The sequence below is a fragment of the Cygnus atratus genome, chromosome Z (assembly GCF_013377495.2).
Source record: "Cygnus atratus isolate AKBS03 ecotype Queensland, Australia chromosome Z, CAtr_DNAZoo_HiC_assembly, whole genome shotgun sequence".
Taxonomy (NCBI): Eukaryota; Metazoa; Chordata; class Aves; order Anseriformes; family Anatidae; genus Cygnus; species Cygnus atratus.
The window spans coordinates 50,707,813-50,725,520 of NC_066396.1; the positions used below are offsets into that span (position 1 = coordinate 50,707,813).

The 17,708-nt window shown below is 37.0% G+C and overlaps 1 protein-coding gene across 2 annotated transcripts in view; it reads right to left on the reverse strand.

Annotated features, from left to right (window-relative positions):
* Nucleotides 1–17,708, reverse strand: part of MEGF10 (multiple EGF like domains 10) — a 105,714-nt gene that overhangs the window by 64,758 nt on the left and 23,248 nt on the right. The window contains exons 3-6 of one of the 2 annotated variants that reach the window (XM_035569395.2): nt 12,768–12,894; nt 9,743–9,844; nt 8,701–8,801; nt 459–551 (exon numbers count right to left, since the gene is read on the reverse strand). In XM_035569395.2, coding sequence (XP_035425288.1) covers nt 459–551; nt 8,701–8,801; nt 9,743–9,844; nt 12,768–12,877 — 406 coding nt within the window. In that variant the 5' untranslated portion in view covers nt 12,878–12,894. Of the gene's footprint in view, nt 1–458; nt 552–8,700; nt 8,802–9,742; nt 9,845–10,771; nt 10,851–12,767; nt 12,895–17,708 lie in introns of those variants that run through there. The other variant, XM_035569396.2, reaches the window with a different exon arrangement.

Sequence of the window (17,708 nt, forward strand, 5' to 3'; positions counted from 1 at the left end):
CAGGGAGGACGCATTAAGAGAAGAACAGAGAAGAGAAGAACACAGCTGGTTTAAAAAAAAAAAAAAAAAAAAAAAAAAAAAGGAAGATAGGGTTGTCTGGAAGATTTACTTATAGCTTTTATACCTGACCTTGCACCATCATTCTTCACAGAGCAAGAAAATAAAAAAATGGAGATTTTACTGTTCAAATATAACTATTTACTTACTCCAGATACTAAGATCTGTACTTTTTGGAATGTTTCTGAGCACAAAATAGCTCTAGACATTTGGTGCTGGTACAAGGTTAACACTGTCTGCAAGTAAATGAAGAAAAAAATCAGACCACACATAGTAACCTGATAACTCAAAACAAACGCCTTGACCAGGAGACCAAGCACAGGATCAGTGATAATCCACCCAAAATAGAGGACAACACAGTGGAAAGAGCCCAAGACAGGCAGAAGCAGGTGAAAACTCACCACTGGAGCAGTTGGGTCCTCCCCAGCCAGGCTCACACTGACAGGTGTTTGGAGCAATACAGCGACCATGGACACATTTGTCAGCACAGTGAGCTGTCAGAGAAGGAAATAAAAATAAAAATAAATTACAACTCCTAACACTTGGAAAAATATTCAAAACTTACTCTCATTCCAGATGTTTCATGCCTCAAATACTGTTTAAAAGTAAAATAAATATTAGCACATGAATGTTTGATGGCTGCTCTTCAAAATAAGTTATCTGACTTCTGTCTCTTCCATTTTTCCTTATTCTGAAGGATCCAACTAAACCAGGGTGCTGCTGCTCAAATACTTCTGCATTTAACAAAGAGAAAATTGTCCACATTTAATGAAAAAACAGTCACAGTGTAATTTAGGTTAGAGAGCTGCCTGGACATGGTCATGGGCAGCCTGCTCTTGATGGCCCTGCTTGAGCAAGGGTGAAACCAAACCCTTTATACACTAAGAAAGAGGGAAAACTGCAAGCAAAAAACCTGTGGTTCTCTTGCAACAGCATGGACAAAATATGATTTGCAACACGTCAGTATTTTAATATTGATTTTTCTGAATGGTTGCACAGTTCAAATAAAACACAACAAAACACTGATGACACTTAAGGTAAGGCACAAGGTATAAACCCTATGAATCACTGCAACCTTTTTAATAAGTGATAAGCAGAGCTGCTTAAAAGTTTTCATTATTATTTTTGTTACGATTTGCAAGAATGTATGTCTGTGTTTCTGCAGTTAAGGCTTATTTTGAAATAAGTCTTATTTGACACCCCATTTTGACACACAGAAAACTTGAAATGGCTTCTATATCCAGCACACCAACATAACTGACTCACAATACACTGAAGAGGAAGAACTGGCAACCATCAACTTTGTTGGCATCATATTCCTAAGGAAATGCCCTCAGCCTTCCAAAATACATACACTGGAATTATTTCCATCCAGTTCAAACAACAATAAAACTTAAAAAATGTGCACAGGATGAGAATTTGCTTTGTACCTACATTTCCAGAAAAAAAATATGACAGGAATGTGATCACTGTACCAATGAATACAAGGTGAACAATGGGGAAAAGACAAAGCTGGTGTTTACAAGAAGTTTAATGAGACCACACAAATCATTTCTGTTCTGAACAGATTGAAAATGCCATACAATAATTGGGACAAATACTTGCAAAATGTCCTGTGATATTTTTTCTAATTAAACATGATGAAGCAGGATAGTCATCTTTATATTTTGTGTGGTCACAAAGAAAGAAAGCCACAAAGAGATCAACAGTATATATTACTTAAATCATTGGTTATCTGGGATCCCAGCCACTAATTACATATTACAGCCTTTAGGTTCCCTTTGCAACTTTTATGTTTTAATAAGCTACTTTCCAGATGTGCGTTAAAATGACCTTCAACAGGGAGAATATGTATTTTTAAATGTCAAACGATAAAAAATATTAACGTGTATTAATACTCCTAAAGCCATTTCATTGTTCTCTATCTATTATGGAAATAATGACTAAATAGTACATCCCACAACTCCATTAGTTTTACATCTAGATATGAATTACTTACATCTTTGAAGATTCTTGCCTAATAAGTGGTGACATGGCCAATGAAGCTCTCCCTAAACCAAGTGTGTGAAAAATCCTCCCAGTAAACTGTAAGACAACATGAGGTAGCACATACATGCTGTGTGCACGTTTGAATAACTTACTGAATACCAGCACGCATTACCCAACATCATTACCACTGTATACATTTTTGACAGCCAAACCTCTGCTACCTTCAGCAATTAAAAAAACATGAGATAAGGACCACTGAAAGACCTTTTAAAATGTAAATACTGTTGTTTCCAAATAAACGTAATAAAGATCGCTTAAAATTATATATATATATATATATATATATATTTCATGTCACCCTTCTCAGAGAAAGAAATTTGTGTATTTGTATGCCACACACACATATATATATATATATGTGGCATACAAATACACAAATTTCTTTCTCTGAGGAGGGTGACATGAAATCCTTTACTTTGAAGAAGTTAAACAAAGGCCAAGAATGTTTCAAAAATGTTCAAGATTTACAAAAAATAATTTTCCAGTATTCCTTTTTTCTTTTTTAAGTTACTTAGTGCCCCAAAACACATCTGATCAATGAGCAATTTCCTTCTATATTCTGGATATACCTATTTTGTAAGCAGAAGAAATTACTCTCCAGACACTAACTGGGCTAACTGATTCTTATTAACTGAATTGTAGTTAACATTCCTAAGAGACAGCATATATACCAAGATTATTTCACTGAACGCTGGGACAAGAGAGCCACAATTTACTACATGACCTAGAAAGTGTTTAAGATGAGAGCAATGAGAAAAGCACTAGTGAACAAGCTGAAAAGACCCGAATTACATCAGGAACAGAGAGACTTTTCTCATAGACAAGATGTAAGAAAATACTTATGGGCAGGAACAGGTGAAAAACTTAATGTGAAGTCTCTTTGATATCAAACGAGCAGTGTAAAGAAGCACCAATAATTCACTAACAGCAGTAAATTGCATAGGTCATATCTTATTCTTTTGCAATGGAAAATCAATTAACATATGAAAAGCAATCAGAGCTTACACTTGCATACCTGCTTTTTTACCTTATTTTCCATTTTCTTCTGTATCTTATTGCTTCTTTCAAAATCTTCCCTAAAATTTTGCCTTGTCCAACTTATAGGTCTGTATTTCAGCAGATCACATCTTTTTCATTTTCTTAAACACATAAGGTAGATTTGCTTTTTCTGACTACAGAGTATCATCAGCCAACCTGAAGTATCTACAAAACACCTGCTGCTGCATGCACGTGCAGGAGGGGCTGCCCAGTTCCCCAGACACAAGCGTATCTTCGTCCCTGTTCCTAACTCACTTGCAGGCACTGGTGTTTCTGCACCCAGCCAAATGATAATGCCCTGTTGAGAAAACTCAGCAATGTGAATCAACATGAAAAGAAACGTGTAACCTGTGCAGATCATCCGCACAAACTAGTACAGAACGCTGAAAGCAATGTGAGGCAAGGGCTTCACAAAAATTATCACAGACATGCTGCAGCACCATAGCTTCATACTAAGGGGGGTTAAGCCAGTCGTGCCAGAAGCACAGGACGTGTAATGCAATCTTAGATCAAGTTGCCATTCTTACATACTGATTACGTGGCTCATACCAATACCAGTGAAGGGAGGGAGAGACTGCTCCAACTCAAGAGAAGATTACAATTCAAACACCTACTTATATGCTGATGGGCTCCACCATACCACCTGCGGTGGAAATGCAGATTGCTCCTCCGCTGTGATACCTACTTAAAGTATCACAGCTGAGTGGAGTAACTCCAGTGCCTCATGCCACTTCCACTTCTGAACTAGAGCATGTATGAAGAGCGGAATATGATAAGACTTGAAATTTCTGAATGGCATTTTATGAATCTGCTCTCTGTGATTAAGAAAGTGATATGAAGTTATTTAATGATAAGTCACCATAGACAACATCTAGACAGCTGTGCATTACATTCTCTGATGTTAAAAGAAGATACAGAAGAATTTCCAGTAATCAAATGTGAAAAGGCTATTTTTATCTTTAATGGAAGTTCATGAATGCATTTTTATGATTATATTATCTGTCATTTATTCCCTTTGAAAAGCCAGGCGTAGATCAACTAACACAAACAAAAGCTTGAGATATTTTGCCTGTAATTATTTATGTACGTAAATGACCAGGAGAATACACTATGGTTTCCAATTTAGACTTTCAGCTTTTAAGCAAATGAGTCACAACATCAGATAAGCAGCTACCTGAAGACATACCTGATTTCATGAAATTTCATACCTGAAATCTCATTAAATAAATCTCAAATAAAATTCTGATCAACTGCACTGAGAATTCATATTAGAAGCAAAAAAGTGATACCTGAACAAGGTCTGCTTTTGGGTTGTAAGTAAATCTTCATATTATTTCTTTCACATAAATCGCTTCCAACAAAAGAAGTCATACCACATGCATGACTGCATGCTCTGTGTTTGTCATTTCTGTTAATACCACTGTATCCTGATTTGGATTCCTAGAGTCTTCAGAAAGAGTAATTTGAAGAGATATATCCCTTTTCAAGAAAAAAATAAGCTTCTTTATCTGTTAAAGTCCTCAAAATTTTGTGAATGAAATTTGAATGCATAAACCAATTTAGATTGGAAATGTAAAAGAACTCTTCCACATATTGTACAAGGTTTAACTTCAACTTCCTTGAAATTAATTAAAATATGGTCCCTCAGCATTTTCTGTGAAAAATGAAATTCACATAACTTTTAAAGTACATTATAAATGTGTTCTTTCAAATAAATTCTTCAATTCCATACTGTATGCTAGAATGTATCCTTTGGTTAATCCTTTTTTTTTTTTTTTTTTTTTTTTCTGTGTTTAACGTCTGTTTTTTATTAAGGTGAGGGAAATTCAGTTATGTGGTAAGATAGCTTCTTAATTCTACCTATATTCTGCCTGTTCTCCATTTTCTTTCTCAAGGAAATTCAACAGGCTTAATCCTGCTATGTTGTCAGAAACTGTAAGTTAATGTTCACACTACCAAAATGCTACAAGGATGAATCTACTTTACGTGCATTAATCTACAGCAAAGCCACCAGAAGACATCTTAAAGTCTGAATCCTTTTGTTTCAGAAACATGGTAAAAATTGGATGGATTTTGTAAATTTAAAAATAAATAAATAAATAAATAAATAATAATAATAATACACTTCTTATAAAAAGGTCTCAGCATGTAGCCCAGAGTAGCATCCATATTCCAAATAAAATAAAAATTAAAATTAAAAAAAAAAAACAAGAGCTGCAATATTCACAATGTGTTACACTTCCTTCATTTAACTAAATAAAAGACACAAGTCAGAATTGCAATCCATGTAAATACCTCAACCTTAACAGACAGTGTGATGATATTTTTCTGCTGATACTGCTAACAATATCTGATTCTGTTATAGTCTCTGCCACTAGTGTTACTTGACTGTTTCTTGGCTAAAAGGTGCAAGAGTTTGGATTTTTTTGAGCGATCATACGTGTACTTATATTGTTGATTTTTCACTTTGTGGCACGATACATAGGCTTATTAATGGCATTAATTAAAAGATGATACTAAAACTCTGAATCTGGGTTTGAATAGTTTACATTACAACAGTTATTTGTCATTTAGAGAAGAACAAACAAAATACAAATTATTGTTAAAGTGATAAAAAGGCCTGTTTATATATTTTCCACACATGAGTTTGTTTACTGAATCCAAAAACAAAACACAAATTTAATTTTTACTGAAAAGTGAAATCTTAACACAAGTGTCACCTACTGAACCACCTGAAACTGAAAGTTTTCAGGAACAAGTATGAAAGTTAGAGTCACAGTTCCACAGAAAACTTATATCCTAAGACAAATTCAAATTCGTATGTTCAGACTGAACTCAGAAAAAATGAAAAAAATGTATGTAAACCACTTAAATTTCAGCCCATGCTTTTCTCTGGCTGTTGGTCATTCTTTTCTTTAGTGAATACAACATTTAGAGACTTCAGCAATGTGAGGCTCCCACATTCTTGCTATGACTCTATACAGTGACAAGTAATTCTCTTCCCACGACAGTGCAGTAGCACTATCATTAGTAAGTGCTACCAGTAGGACAATTGGCACTGGTGAGTATTCATGCTGTACATTCCTAACTAGTATTTTAAAAAGGAAGTCACAAGATTTCACTTCATCACTAAATGCACTTAAGTGTTGAGTCATACCAAAATCATCTGCCAGTAGAATTTTCTAATTGAGCTTTTTAAACTGAGAAGTCAAGCAAAGGAACAAACAAACAACAAAACATCAAACAAAAAACATCACCGTCCTTGGGGGTGCTTAAGGAAAGGTTGGACATGGTGCTTAAGGTCATGGTCTAGTGGGTGATATTGGTGGCGGGGGGATGGTTGGACCAGATGATCTTGGAGGTCTTTTCCAACCCTAATGATTCTATGATCATTCTCATTCATATAATAACCAAACATAGACAAAATTTGGTTCTTTTAAGTCCAATAAATACATTTTAAAAAAGCATAAAAAATTGCTGATCTGATCTCAGATTGATTCTCTTTTAAAGTAGGTTTTTTTTTTTCCATTATCATTTTGACCTTGCTTTGTCTTGTGCAGAAAATACATTTTAAATCAAAGATCTTACTGCTTTATTTTCAAATTCCAGTGAGTGCCATAAAACAAAAAAGTAAATGAGGATCTTATGCTGTTTTGACATTCACGGGGTACAAATTTCCAAAATACAAATAAATCCAATCAGTCACTTCCAGTATGCACCTCACAATACACAGAACCATGCCTCTGAACAAATTAAGGCACTATTTCACATTTATATTGAATAAATAATTTTAATGTACTTACTGATACTAATTTTCAGACTCTGTTTACCAGAGACCAAAGGTGCATCCACTGCACTGACTTCTAAACTGGTTTGCAAAATCCAGCAGCAATGTCAAATCTCTTGTTATCCATTACTTTGCAGAGTGTTTTGCTGGAGAAGCTCCTCCAAACATTGAACACTATGCTTCACCACTGTCGTTGTAGCAGTAAAGGAGACAATAAACCTATGAATTCATCTCTGTTTCTCCCACTCTCAGATGAGAAAAGCACCAGGTAAAGAAGCGTGCTGTAGATGGTTAGACAGGAGATGTGTGGTGACAGACGTGGTGACCTGGGCGAAGGCCTGCCCCAGGACGGCAGGAGCCCACCCGCAGGCTGCACCATGCAAGCCCTGGGGGCCAGGCCTGGGCTGGGGGGACACGAGGCTGATCTTCACGCATGAGCAGCCTACACGTCTGACAGGGCAGCATACACGCTGCGGCTCTCCCAGTATGTAGGGCTTGTCACAATTTTCCCTTGGCTGGGCTTGCCAAGCACAGGCCTGCTCAGCAACTGGGCAGCAAGCTGAGACCAGCCCCCACAATCCAGAGGCTCCAGCCCCTCACTGGGCTGCTCTTAAAGACACCTACATTCACCCCCAAATCAGCTACTGCCTCAGTCCCTCTGACAGAGTTCATCAGGGTTGCTCTGTTTTTTAAAAAATCTCGTTAGAACAGCTGAAACAAACCCAATGAATGGAGATAGCTGCTTTCTGTGATCATTCTGTCCCCTAAAACTAATACAAGTATATGCACAGTCAATATAGCAAATGACATTACTGACAAAAGACTGACTCTGATAAGCCCAGTTTTTCAAGGAAATTAAAAGTTGAAGACATATTCAATGTCCTGACTTCTGGAAAACCTACAGCTACAGTCCATGCTGTGTACATGTGTATCCATAGGGGAAAATAATGTTAAATACTACTGAATTAATTTTATTTTTAGCTGTACACATTTACACATCTCCGAGGACACACTGCCCTTCACATGTGCTCACCTATTACAAGCTCATTGCTGTCACTCCTGCCAGTGCAAGCACCTAGCTATTCAGCCTGCCCTACAGCTTTGAACAACTTTCCAGGTGACCTGTGTTCAGCCACTCACATACACTCTCAAGGCTCTGGATTAACACACCCTCTCTTTTCATTCTTCCTTTCTACTGTGATCTTGAATGAATATCAGACCTTTCTAGGTTCTTCACAAGGCTATACAAGAGGGAGAAAGAGAGTCAAGCCAGGGGCACTACCAGTCTGGACAGAGTTCTTCAAAGTTTAGGTTTAGAAAGCTTTGGAGACAGCAGCATGTGCCCTACAAAAGGGTGCTGCTGCCTTCAAACAGTTGTTACAGACCTTCGTATCTGCAAGAGAGAGTTCCTCAGGGATCAACCAGGGCCCATGCTGAGGAGGACAGCCTTGTATTTCCCTACTGGTTTTGTCGGTGTTTATTTTTTGTGTTGAAAAATGCTCTGACACTTGTGCTATCTGAGATGTAATGTGCCATATAATCATTAGTGAGAATCACATCAAGGTTGGTTACTTAGACTTCTGAGATCCAATTATCCTGTCATTTCCATATGCACAACACCAATTGACTTCAACGAGATCTGCATGCGCACCACTGATGAATAACTGAGACTCCAGTAACACAGCTCCCACAAATCACCCCTGAAATGGAGCCAAACCAGCCCTGCAATGAATGTATGGAATTTCAAAGCAAAAAGAAGCTAGACTTACGGACACACATTTCCCTGCTTTCATAAAATCCAGGGCAGCACTGGGATTTACGTCTGTACATCGTTTTTTCACCATGTCTGTACGCAGTACGGTAACTGATTCTAAAGAAAAGAATGAATGGTTGTTGCTTATATTTCATAGTTCAGAAACTAAATCATTTATACACTTACAGATTTTTTAAAATCTTCAGATATCAGTAAAAGGAGAGGAAAAAACCTCCAGAAAGAGACCTTTATTTATCTGTTGTTGTATTTAATAGTCTTGTTGGTTCCTCATCAAGCATTATTTCCATGGGTGGACAGACAGCAGTAAAGTTAAGGATTCTGGCTACTTAACCAAATCACAAACCAGAGTATCACTGCCTTCACCACTAGCATCCCCAATGGAGATTAAAGTCTGGCAAAACAAATCCATTTCCCTGATCACTACTGGTGTCAGTTTCCAAGGAAAGCCTACTGGGGTTTATCCTTACAAGGGAGAGTCTGGTTTCTGGGGGCTGAGACACAGTGCTGGTTAAGACAAGAGAAGTGCTGGTTAAGACACTTGAGGATATCCTGAATATCTCTAAGGAGATATCTGGACATGATCCTGGGCAACCTGCTCTAGGTGGCTCTACTTGAGCATGGGGGTTGGACCAGATAACCTCCAGATGTGCCTTCCAACCTTCTTTTTACTTCCTTTTCAAGTAACACACATTTTCCCCGGAACATAAGATTCAAAGCAGCAAGGTATCTCATGAAGTTTTTGAACAAATGCACCTGGTAAGATCTGGGGAATTTCACTTCATGCATTGCATGCTTTTTTCTTAACTTGTTCTTTTTCTGTCAGTCCTCTGTAGGATGATATACCCTGACATGCTGACAACAGATATGTGACTTTGCTTGGATCAGACATTTTTCAGTTGACTCCGACAATCAGTGCTACACAAGTAAGTCGCTATAAATAAAATATCCTGTATGCCATGCTTGATTTTAACAGACACAAGATCTCTACACATATCTACAATATCAGCAGTTTGACAATCGTAGCAATTATACATCACCTGTGTCGTGTGCACTTAAACCAGTTTAGGATGTCAGTACAGCTGGTGTAATAAATTTGATCAAAAGGATGCGGATATGACTCTTGCACTGTGACTGAATAACTGGGGAAAAAGAGAGTGAACAGATTATTGAGCAAGTCCTTTACAGTACAGTGATTTTATTAAGTCTTTTACAAAGTTCTAGTAAGTAGCTGTAGTTAGAATGGATAACAAGGCACATATTTAAGCACACCTTTTAGGCACATCCTGTAACTCCTGGATGTGCACACAGTCATAGCACACTTAGCAATAGACAACCATGGCTTTGACAAATGCTTCTTTGCTTTCTAAGGTGAGGAGTCTGTTAAAAAGGTGTTCCATAAGCCCTCACAAGCAACGTTGTTTAGTCAGTTTCAGCCTAACGCTGTCTGTTACAAAGGATCTACTACAGTCTGCTATTGTTTTTATCTACTATCTAAATGCTACCAGTTCTTAATTTCCTCTTTAAAAATGTAGGCATAAAATATGTATCAAAATTCATCAGAAAATGCTTCAACATAATGGTATAAAAAAATAACAAAATATTCATGTGCAACAAAACCAGCAAGTGCAAGTTTAGGCTAAATATGAACCAGCTAACTTTATAAAACAGAATATATGGATTAAAAGGGTTTTTATCCACTAAGGGAAGAAAAATACACATGCAGAAAGCAATCATGTCTCTGTGTAATACATTTGATGAAATGGTACTAAAAGACATTTAAAGAAAAGTAATTATGTCTAAATTTTAAAAGCAGTTGTTGTCTCAAATGAGCAGCTAACTGAAGCAGCAAGGCAATGAGATGTGTGGCACATTTTCTCCTGTTTTACTAACATCACTGGAGAGCTGAAGAACTAGTTAAGAGACACAAAATTATATTTCTTCTTTTATCATACAAAACAGAAAAATCTCACTGGATTTTCTGAAAAAAAAAAATCTTTTTAAAACTGTAGCTGTATCCATAATAAAACATTTTCATCAGTAGTGAAAAGGTCTTTCAATGTACTTACATATAAAAGTGGGTGTTAGTATAGAAGTATACTTTTTTTTTTGTCAGAAGTACTATGCTGAAGATCTATTATCTGAAGATCTATTATTTCTGCCTGTCAAATTATGAGTGTAGTGAAAATCCAGAGCCTCCAGAGCTGTCAGTAGGGCCAGAGAAACAGAGCCCTGCTGCAGAAGGGAAAAATATTGAATCACCCTAGAAAACTCTTGCACAGACTGTTTGTGCTGGCAGTCCGACAGTCCTTGGTTGCATAAGGGGTTTAGAAAATATGGGAATGTGTGGTCCATTCCTGTTGTAGTGCTGGTTCCCGGGAACAGTCAAAACGCTGAGCGCACAGCCCGTCTGGCTTTTACTCACACTGTCTTTGACCCCCTCAGCACCTACTACACGGTAAAAGCCACAGTCTCCTCCTCCTAATGTCATCACCTACACTCAGAGAAAACATGTCCAGATCTACTTACTCCTCGCTGCCCAGCACTTGCTCCCTGTTTTCCTTATGTCCATATAGAGGCAAGCATCCCTAATCTGTCCAGCTGTCAGAGCAAGCCCGACAAAACGTCTGCGCTTGTTGTTGGACACGATGCTCAGCCCATCCGTTCTTGCTGTGATCGCAGTTCATTTGTAAAGAATGTTTCATGACAGGGTGGGGTAGGTTTATTTAAAGCATATAGCGCTGCCAGTGACAGCAGCAGCAATGAACTGGGATCTGGTGGTTTTACTCATTCGTAGCTATGTTCCCCTGCTGCCTGCTCTGAGACACAGCATGGATCTTTCAGTTCGTTCAACAAACTGGAAACACTCGATGAGTATTTTTTTCTTCTGTAGACTTTAATTACTTTGTTTTAAAATACATTATGCACTATAACATTTGTTTGTGGTTTTTTTTTGTTTGTTTCCATTTTGCTTTCACTATGATGCTTCTTCCCTCAAAAAACACTTATATAGATAAGAACAGTTAACAAATGATACACAATATGGAGTCGTATCAAGTAGCAATCTAGGCTTGTGCCTGAATATTGTAACCAGGTATTTAGTATGGTAATTACTTCATATACACAATTTCGTATATGCCAAATTGCATACCAAGAATCTGCTCCTACCTTTGCTGCACATAAGCTAAAATAAATGGCTGGGGGAAGTCCTTAAGTACATTTTTTGATATACAGACTTCATAAAAATTTAAATACAAGTTTCAACTTCCTCTACAAAGACTTAGCCCAAACAATTGCAAATATATGTACAGTGGCTCAGCGGCATTTCCAGCAACTAAACATAAAAAAACAATTTACCTCCAATGGAGGAAATACTTATGTTCTCAAATGAACAGTTAGACTGTCTCAGGGGTCAGCTGATCAGTCATGGGCTTAATTAAATAATAATAATGAGACATTCAGGCCTGGTTTCACTACTATAATCTTTGCTCAAGAAAACTACAACAAATGCTTGCGGTTCAACCACTCCTACCCACTGTGAGCAATCCACTCGCAATTAACCTGAAATTGGGTGAACAATTGGACTAACTAAACTGATGAATTTATAGCTGCACATTATAAATTTCTGAACCTCATCAAAAAAATTAAACAACAAATCTTAATTTAGATTCCAGGAATGTTGAAAAGGAAAGAATCAGCATAATCAAATTTGGCCAAACTCCAATATGGCTAATTACATCTTGCATATGTAAAAGCTCCTTTTCACTTAAATTGAAAAAAGCTATTTTTAATTTCTTTCTTGTCCCTAGATGGTTCTGTAATATTACTGGTGCCACTGTTGTGTTTTTCCTAACCACTACTGCAAAGATGGCTGCATTTCAGCCCACTGTGAAACAGTCTTTTAGTTATGCATGAACTTACCTTGCCCACATGGTTATGCAAAATTTTATTCCCAGATCATTATTTAACTGAAAGCTATAAATCAATTAAAATGTACTAAGCAAAGCAAACCAAAACTTTTACAATCAGAATTTGTGTCAAGTCTTACATAAAAGAAATTATTACCTTTCCCAGTGGCTACACACATTTGGATCTTCAAGGTTCAAAGATAAAGTTATCCCTACCCAATGGTACAGGAGTATGACAGGAAAGCCAAAAAAGGAGTTAAGAACCATCTTTTCAAAAAGGTGACCTGTAAGAAAAAAATATACATAATACATTAATGTTATTACATAAACAATAAAGGAGCCAAAACCATTGACTCATTTTATTAGGCTACACATAAAATCAAAGGTTTGGTGATATATATGAATAGGTACTTCAAGAAACACATGAAGCATGCCTAGTGGCAGCAAATACATGCCCATTGTGGTAGAAGAAGACAAATAGAGTAGTTGATGCAAGTAGCCGGGCAGCCAGCTGGTCCTACCACGTTGCAGGCAGCCAGGCTCAGTCTGTTTAGCGATGGCTCATCCCTACCAGGTAACAGAGCTGCAGTTTTAAAACAGATTGGCACTTGCTCAAGACCACAAGAGTAGAAACACCCCTGTTCAAGGTTTTGCTGATAACATGCCATCAGAAAGCCTGAAGACCACTTAACCAAAATGGTACAGCATTCACTGATAGCAGCACCAACTTCTTAAAAACCCCAGATAAAGCCCCACCTCAAGCAGCTTTAACCAACGTAGCACCTTCTTGTGAAAAGCTCACCCCCGAATCACACAGTGACTGCACATCACTAGGGATGCCAGAGCACTGAGTACCTGGGCCACCAATGGGGTGATGCCCAGGGTGTGCTCTGGAAAGGCTACACCCCAACACCGGGGCACTACCTCAACCCAGGTGCCTCCCTGTGGGGTGACACAGCAGCGTAATGCAGAGAGATGGATGTTAGAGGAGCAAAAAGCAGTGTTATAGTGTTCTGTGGTGGGAGTGTGTATGTCTGTGTACTATTCTTTTACGCAAATGTATACGTGAAATTATATATATATATATATGCATGAATGCTTCTCAGTCCGTGAAATTATATATATATATATATGCATGAATGCTTCTCAGTCCTTGAAGATGTTAAACATCATTATTAGTAGATACAATGTCAGCTTAGGACTTGCTAAAAATGGCACAGTGCCTTTTACTAACTAATAATTCCCATGCAAGCAAATTAATCAGTCAGGGGAAGGGTTTAAATGACTTTGCTTTAAATTGTTAACAGTCAGTCTCACATTTTATTCTCCAGTGTTAACGCTCTTTTAAGTTGAATTCCCAGTATAGTTTGCATAAATATCCCCTTTTATGCCAGTTGTACAATTCCCAAACAGAAAAAGCTTTCTGCTCATAAAAAAGTTACTATTATAACATAAAAATCTAAAAGATTATCCCAGTACTTTGACTGGGTCTATCTTAGTTTTCAAGCAACTGATTTGATTTGCATACCAAAACACTTTAAATCTAGCCTACCATTAATTCACAATTGCCAGAATGAAAGCTGGCAGAAGGTAACCTGTAATGATTCAAACATCCATTTCTGGGAAACATTTGACCTTTTATCTTCATTTTCACACAAATTTTAATACTATGTGGCTTCTGATATCACACCAAAAACTGAGATAATTGAGTGTAATCCATAGGACAATAAGAAAATAACTTCTAATTTTATTTTCTAAATATTTTTAACAAAATAAAATAACTAGAAATAGAAAATTCTTACTTTAAATATTATGGAACAGAATAGAGTAAAACACACCAATAAATTACTTTAAGACAAAAAAAAGTTCACTAATCCATGAAAATAAAGAGATGTAACAGTCTTACTTTACAAGAACTTCTTCAGTAGTCAACATAAAAAGCTCACAAAAAAAAAATGAAAATATTGTATTTAAGATATCTGAGGACACAGAGATGATCCCATTTTGCTGAATCCCTCTTGAAAAACCATGGCTGCTGAAGGACATTTCATGGTCTAGAACTGTTTCTGTGCACAAACACTGCATAGCAAAGTTGTCAATGTGGAACTGTTTAAGAAGGAATAAAAGCAGCTGTATTTTCAGTTAATAATTTCAACGAAGTGGTGATTTCCCTCATTAGAAATATGCACTTCGATTATGCAGACTGTAAACTGTATTTCCTTTTTTTCTTCTTCTCAACTTCAGTAACTTTCCTTTTGGATACATTTAACAAAATTTAAAATTAAAAAATTAATAATTTGCATGAACCCCCTAGTGTAAAACTTGATTGCATTCCCAATCTTTTGCTTAATTATTAAGGAAAATCAAAACAGAAAATCAGTACCACTGATTAGCATTGCTAAAGTGTTTATATTAGCAATAAAAAATGCAGATGACTGATTTAACTCTTGCTGTCTGCAGTTGGCACTGAGATGCCCTGTTCAGAGATTCACTTTTCTTCTTGCATATTGCTTAAATCATCTCACCCAATACTACATCAGGTCTTTGCTGTCTAAATACATATACATAGTACCTGTGGTTTCAGTACTAAAAGTGCTCATGCTGCAGAATGCTTTCTCTATGTAAATCAATGATTAGTTCAAGTATGAGGGAAATAGTAATTCAGTCTAAAACAGAAAGCTCCTCCAACCTACTACAGCATATATTTATAATTCACGTCCCCAAGCCATAAACACTTTCTACAAGTCATCCAGCCCTCTCCTGTGAGAAGCACTGTTGACCTCAATGAAGAACAACTTCAAAGAGGCAAATGGTCGTTCCCAAACACTCTCTAATATCCAGCAACATGTTTGCATATACAGAAAAAAATGACACTTTTGAAACTGTATTTAAATCAGCAAAATTATAGAACTGCTGGCTAAGACAATATGGCAGTGACCAAGTCATGGGGAAGCTAGCAAAATGCGTATTCCAGTCATTTTGATTGTTAACCAGCATGTACAACTCTCTCAGTCTATGACTTCAACATCCAACTGAACACACAATTAATTTAACTGAGCCTAAGGCATTTTACTGCCAGGTCTTTCTAGTGTACACTACAGTGTACTATTAGCACAGTGCATGACAGAACACATATCTGAACAAAGCACTAAAATCTTACTGCCCCCTGACATTTTTGATACTACTCTTGGAGAAAAAAACTTTAGTTGACAAAACTGCATCTTTACTCCCATTTGCGCAGGACCTTTAAGGCAAGGCCTGTGCAATATGAGGTCAAGTTCTGTTTAGTTCTGAGTTGTCTCTGTTTCCACAACCTTTAGTACAGGCCCATGGTTTTTAAATGCTAAGAGGAGAACAGCACAGCTGCATGAAGCATCTGCAGATTACTCCTATGTGTTTCTCTACTCCTATTAAATAAATTTAGCTAGTGATCTCTCTATTATATCAAATGAAGATATTAATAGTCATCAATAATAGTCATATTAACAAATTCTTCTGATCATCCCAAGGCATATTAAAATTACTATCAAGTTCATTTTTAAGATGGTATAACAGGTGTACAGTTACCCCAAAAATATACTCCTACAAATTACAGGTATTCACCTAAAATACGTTTGATGAATTATATTCATCCCACTAGTAAGCAGATGGCAAAGCCTGTATGTGTACTGCATAAACACAAACAGTTAAGCAGTGCTACACATGATCTGAGATTTGTAGGCACCTTCTCTGTGACTACTACTGCTGCCAGTTTTGTACACTTTTTTCCTGTACAGTCCAAAATCAAAACTAGAAAAAGAGTAAACAACTAAAAAATAAAATCAAACATTTCTCCTCCATCTACTGAAAACTGAGTCATGATTTCAGATGAGTTTCTCCACCTGCCCCAAGCAGAGCTACGAGCAGAACACAGAGCACACAGCTCTCCCTTAGATTGGTCTGCACAAAAGGTAAAAAAATAGGATGTAACTGGGGGAGAAGAGGGAGACAAAGCAATGCAAAACATGAAAGTGAAGGTTGCTCAAGGCTGTGAACAAATATTTTATGGTCAGCAAAATCAAGCACTGCTAGTGAATTAAGCAGGATTAGAACTGCACCAGCAATACAGAATGCGATGATACAGTTGCTAACATGACATAATGGACCCAAGAGCAAGGGAAATGCTGATGTAGCTTTCTCATTACTGTTTCAAAAGCATTTTTACCACTGCAACATAAAAAATGCAGCAAGAACATGCAATATAATTGGAGGAAGAACTTCAGGATAGTAAGAGCTTTTCATACTCCGTGATGGTGTATCCAAGGTTTTACAACACTCATTTCCATCTTTCTGCAGTGATACAGCACGAGTATGTCAAACAATGTTATCTGGGCTATAACCCAAAGGGTTGTTTTTAATTAAGCCTATATTGCATTATCCTACATATACAGCAAATACTATTTAAAAAAATCTTCATTCTGTCCATTGTAGCTGAACTCCCAGACTGAATCTGTAAACTACACACTCATTACTGGAGACTCTGTTGCTACTACCTCTGCCTTCACCATCTCCATACCATGACTAAGCCAGAGACCCAAAATAGGCTTAATGACTGCTAGTAGCCACTAGAAATTACAGCTCCAGATGAGGTAAAGAATTTTTGTAAAGATTTTCTGGTGAATTCTTTGATTCTTCACTTCCTGTTAAGTGTTTTCCATATTATTATAGTATTGTCATTCTCAAAGTTCAGCTCCTCCATCAGAGCCACGATTTGTTTATAAAATCATCTACTACACTGCCAACGTCAGGCAAAGCAAAATCTGAACCTGACCTAATCTTGTCAGTGATGCTTAGTCCTATGTTAACTTCCATGAGAAAAAAAAAAAAGTAAAAAAAGAAAAGTGACTTTTACTGAGTACATTAGAAAATTAATAGGTGAAAAATAGGAGGTGATTTTTCTTTGGAAGTCAGTTGGATGCGGTGTCACATGAAACCTCACCCATAAAACAGATATGAACTAGCCTGAATAGCAGGATTATCACACAGAGCCTAGACTGGCTGAAAAAAAAAACATCACAACAAACATAAATAAAGCAACCGTCTTTTCTTGAGTGCTCAA